This window comes from Microtus ochrogaster, linkage group LG7_11 (assembly GCF_000317375.1).
Source record: "Microtus ochrogaster isolate Prairie Vole_2 linkage group LG7_11, MicOch1.0, whole genome shotgun sequence".
Lineage (NCBI taxonomy): Eukaryota > Metazoa > Chordata > Mammalia > Rodentia > Cricetidae > Microtus > Microtus ochrogaster.
The window spans coordinates 19,836,735-19,841,798 of NC_022032.1; the positions used below are offsets into that span (position 1 = coordinate 19,836,735).

Below are 5,064 nucleotides of genomic sequence, written 5' to 3' on the forward strand. Positions count from 1 at the left end.
GTACAACCCCAGCAGCACAGACATTAAGGGCCTCATTGAAAATAGGGTTTTTTTAAGAGAAGAAAAACAAGTGAAAACAAACTAAACACTGGGCGTGATGGTGCACGCCTTTAATCCTGCATTTGGGAGGCAGAGGCAGGCGGATCTTTGAGGCTAACCTGGTCTAGAGAGTGAGTTCTAGGACAGCCAGAGCCACACAGAGAAACCCTGTTTAAATCAACAGCATAAACACAATAAAAGAGATTTTTTTAATGTAATAGGTCTGATTACTGTCCGCCCCCCAACTCCCTCTAGAGACTCCCATCTAAATCCATCCTTCTTCTCTCTCGTTAGAAAACACATAGCCTCCTAAAAACCAGTGATAAAATAAGACAAACTGGAATAGGATAAAACAAGCAAGAAAAAAAAGACACAGAAAAGGTTTTTAAAAAGTTCCGAAAAACATTAGTATTGAGCAAAGACCCTCTAAAGATGTCACTGAGTCTGTGTGTTGACCATCAACCGCTGCACATGGCAGTGAGACTCCCTTGGGGGGAAAAAAAACCCTGGTTTTTCCTTTGTGAGTTTTTATCAATTGGAGATAGCTTCTGGGTTAGGGATGATAGAGGCAGGTGTCCACTTTCTCTCTCAGTGCTAGGACCCTGTCTGGTTTGGACCCGTGCAGGCCCTGTGCAGGCCCTGTGGGTGTCGCCACGGTCTCTAAATTCTTATGTGTGACGGTCTGATGTGTCTAGAAGGCCTTGTTTCCTGGGTGCCTCCATCCTGTCCGACTCTTACAGTCTTTCTGCCTTCTCTTCTGAAGGACTCCCTGGACCCCAAGGGAGGGGATGTGATGGAGACCTCCCATTTAGGGCTGAGAATTCCAGTCTCTCGTTCTTCGAACGTTGTGCAGCTGTGGGTCTCTGTTCTTCTCTGATGATGGCTGAGCAGGACACTGATTTCTGAGTGTAGCAGAATGTCTCCAGAGGCATTTTATTGCTACCTTCTTTAATAGATTGGTGATATTCGAACCTAAGACCAGATAGGCCAGGGACCCAGGGAAAGTTTTACATTTTTAAACTTACTACTATGCTTAGCTTATTTATGACATTGTAAATATTTTTGAGAAAATTATGTTTTAAGTCAAGAATATTCACTGTTGAAAATCAAAATTAATATTCTAATTGCATGTAAAATTTCCAGAAGTATACACAGCCATGCATGGAGATACACACTTGTAGTCCTAGCATTTGGGAGGCAGAGATGAGAGAATCAGTAGTGTAAGGCCAGTCTCAACCATGTAGCCAATTCAAGGCTAGCCTGAGCTATATGAGATCCTGCTCTCAAAATAAAAAAAAAAAGGCAAGTTAAAAAAGTTTGAATCAAAGTAAATAAAAATTGCCTTGTTATTAGATTTTGATCTGTAATTATCTACTTGAGGGCTGGTAGTTCCTCACCTGGGCTCAAGGAGCCCTGGGAGGGCGCATGTCAGAATACATTCTGAGCAACAACCCATAATATTACCAGATATTCCCATGGGCCTGCAATATAGACAAATCAACTGGTAATGACTCGCTTGTGTGTGTCGTAGGCATTTCTCATAGCTGTTGTGGTCCCGGATGCTGAGAACCTGGGATCCTGGGCCTCCAAGAGGGGATTTCAAGGCTCATTTGAGGAGTTGTGCAGACATAAGGTGAGACTCGGCACTGTTCCGACCGTCTTCTGCCTCTCCACTCTGTTCTCAGCACCTCTAGGGATGAGAGAAAGTAATCTGTTTTTCCTTACATTGTTAGGATGTCCAGAAGGCTATCCTGGAAGACATGGTGAAACTCGGGAAGGAAGCTGGTCTGAAGCCGTTTGAGCAGGTGTGACGCTGATCCAAGGGCAGATGCGGTGTAGAACAGAACCTGACTTGAAGATTTTTAATGTGCAGATTTTAGAGGCTGAAGAGCAGACCTAAGGAAATACTAGGAGTAGTTTGATGCGGAAGGATTTTCTTCTTAAACATTTGTGTGTGTGTGTGTGCGCGCGTGCTCGTTCACGCATGTATACCCATGTGCACACGGGTACAGGTGCTGAAGAGGCCAGAGGTGTCAGATTCTGAAGCTGACATTATAGGCAGTCATGAGCTGCCCAACTTGGGTTCTGAGAATTGAACCTGGGTCCTCTGGAAGAGCAGGAAGTGCTCTTAAGTGACGAGCAGTCTCTGTAGCACCAGTACTCAGTCTATGACTGCGTACTTCCCTGAGCTTGACCCACGCTTCTGAATTCTGTCCTGTGGGACCCCCATCCTCCCTCGAGGATGCACAGTGAAATGAGAGGCTGGATTGGGTGCCTTACAGGCCTCCATCACCGCTGAGAACTTCATTTCTGTTGAGACGACTTGTGTCTGTCTTCTCCCCTCATTTTAACAGCTTTGTTTATTTGCAGGTCAAAGGCATTGCTATACACACGGAATTATTTTCTACTGACAATGGCCTTCTGACTCCAACATTGAAGGCAAAAAGGCCAGAGCTACGGAACTATTTCAGGTCACAGATAGATGAAATGTATTCCACCATCAAGATTTAATGTGAAGATGACGACTTGGAAGAAACGGCACACCTCCACAATCCTCCTTGTACCAATGGCCTTCGCGTTGGTAACAGACTTCGCCTGCAGCAAGTGTAGGAAAGGAAATGGCCATGAGGGACTTGTCCCTGGGGTCTTACCGTAGGGATTTTAGAGGGCACGGAACACTGCCTTACAGTCACGTGTGTTGCAGCCCACGACCCTGGTGATACACGATTTCCAAAACGAGCCTTAAATATTGTAAAGGGGAACCCATAAAAGTGCTAAGTTATTTAAGATTTCCTCAGCCGCTAAGGTGGGGTGTTAAAACTTCTGTCTCCTGTCTTTCTCACTGAGGGGTTAGGACTTTGCTCTCTCTGATGTGTCTGCCCCTTGCTGCCCATGCCGCAGCAGTTTGCTGCTCGAGAGTACAGTGCACTGGAGGAAAGCTGTCCCTTCATGAGTACGAACAAGTGTCCAGGCGGAAGCAAGTCGCCGCGGACCGCAGATTTCTCTTTTTAAATCCCTTCCCCCTCCACTCCTCCACCTCCTACACAATACACTCACACAACCCTTCTTATTTGTAAGGGTTCCAAACGGTCCCTGCTGTGCCTGCTGGGACACAAGGTTCCCAGCAAACTAAAAGACCAGTCCTCCTCAGAACAATGCTGGCGCCCAATCTCAGAAAAAAAGAAAAGAAGAAAAGAAAACATGGCAGCTCCTGCGAGCCAGCAGCTTCCCACACACGCAGCAGGATGCCCTCGGACTCTTCTCCAGATCTGACCCCCCATGCCCTTCCCAGGCCTTGTGAGAACTCCTGCCTTAGACTCTGCAATGAAGATGGTCTGTCAGAGAACCACCTGGATTGGCCACGTTCAGCTGCGATTCCTCCGCTGCTGTCCACCAGCTCCTCGTGGAACCGCCTCACAACTGTGATGGCCACTGGGCTCCAACCCTGGTTTTCCTAGCCAGTGATGATGTGGGGATCAACTTGCTGTTTTTCCTCCCAGTTAAACTCAGGCAAAGCGTGTCTTCAAAACTGTTAAGGGAGTTGGTAAATATGGGTACTTATTAGAATGGACAGTAGTGAGTAAATGTAAAACTACCTGATTTCTGTGAGATGCATTTGACAAGCCAACATTCTGGTGTGTAAAAATCTGGGGAAAATCCTGGGATTAACTCCTCAAGGAATTTTTGTTTTGCAAAGTTAATTTGGGAAATTAGCAGCATTTCACTTTACTGCGAGTCTTTGCCACCTGTGACCTGGTCTTGCTGTCGTTGATACCTTCGAGGCCACCCTTGTTGGCCGTGTGACAGTGCGTGTGTTACTGAACCACAACTGGGTTTGCACTAAGGAATCGTCACTGTAATAACACTATTTGGTACCCTAACTTCATACTTGTATTCTTAACTGCACAAGAAGTCAATAATTTTCACAACGGGGGTTTTGAATGTTTGCTTTCAGTGTTGGCTATTTCTATGTTTTATAAACCAAAACAGAATTTCCAAAAACAATGAAGGAAACCAAAATAAATATTTCTGCATTTCGAGTGAGTGGAGAATGTCTTAGGAGTGCAGTGTAACGTTGGGGACGGTCCACCCGTGCTGTGCATCTTGAGTAAGGGTGGCCCTCCTGGGACCCCTCCCATCGCTTCCTTCCCGTCCCTGGTCTCCTTCTCCGGCCCAGTCATTCTTGACACTTAAACTGCCCCCTGCCCCTCTACCAGTGTGACTACTGTCCTCACATGCCATGGGAGGAACACCAAGGTATGGCAGCTGGACTATAAATGATAAGGGCCCCCCGTCTTAGGAGCGGCTTTGCTCCAAAGCCACAGTGTCAAGAGACATTAGCAGCTGTTGGTCTGTGGTGATGGATTTAATTCCACTATATCGGAGTAATTCTCTTACTATACGACTGGTGTAGAGGTGTCCTGTTTACAGCTACCTTTTGCTCTCCCTTTCGTGGCCTGCTCTGTGTTAACAGGTGTTAGCTAACTCCCAATTTCTTTCAAGTCTGTTGTGTTTAATTTCACTGTCACCATTGTTATCACTGCAGCTTCTTCAAGTTTGTGTTTGTCTTTATGTATGTGTGTGTGTTGGTGGGGAGGTGTTGCTTTTAGGAGGGGAGGAAGGAAAGAGAGAGTCAGAGTGAGAGAATGCATGTCTTATGGGGGTTTGAACCCAGGGCCTGATATATGCTAGGAATGTTCTTTGTCATTGGGCTATCTCCCTAGTGTTCTCTTCTTTTTGAGTTCTCTTTAAATCACCTTTGAACTCACTCTGCAGGCCGGGCGGTGGTGGCGCACGCCTTTAATCCCAGCACTCGGGAGGCAGAGACAGGCGGATCTCTGTGAGTTCGAGACCAGCCTGGTTTCCAGGACAGGCTCCAAAGCCACAGAGAAACCCTGTCTCGAAAAACAAACAAAAAAAAAACAAAAAAAAAACTCACTCTGCAGCCAACGACTAACTTGAACTGCTTCAGCCTCCTGAGTAGGTGGGATTACAGGCCTAGTCTGCTCTTTCCGTTGTGGATAG

The 5,064-nt window shown here is 46.4% G+C and overlaps 1 protein-coding gene across 5 annotated transcripts in view; it reads left to right on the forward strand.

Moving 5' to 3' along the window:
• Acsl1 (acyl-CoA synthetase long chain family member 1) overlaps positions 1–4,079 on the forward strand; it is a 70,132-nt gene extending 66,053 nt beyond the window's left edge. For all 5 annotated transcript variants that reach the window (XM_005362582.3, XM_005362583.3, XM_013352027.2 and 2 more), the window contains exons 19-21: positions 1,571–1,672; positions 1,773–1,844; positions 2,410–4,079. In XM_005362582.3, the coding sequence (XP_005362639.1) occupies positions 1,571–1,672; positions 1,773–1,844; positions 2,410–2,550 (315 nt within the window). In that variant the 3' untranslated portion in view covers positions 2,551–4,079. The remainder of the gene's footprint in view (positions 1–1,570; positions 1,673–1,772; positions 1,845–2,409) is intronic.
• Positions 4,080–5,064: the final 985 nt, after the last annotated feature.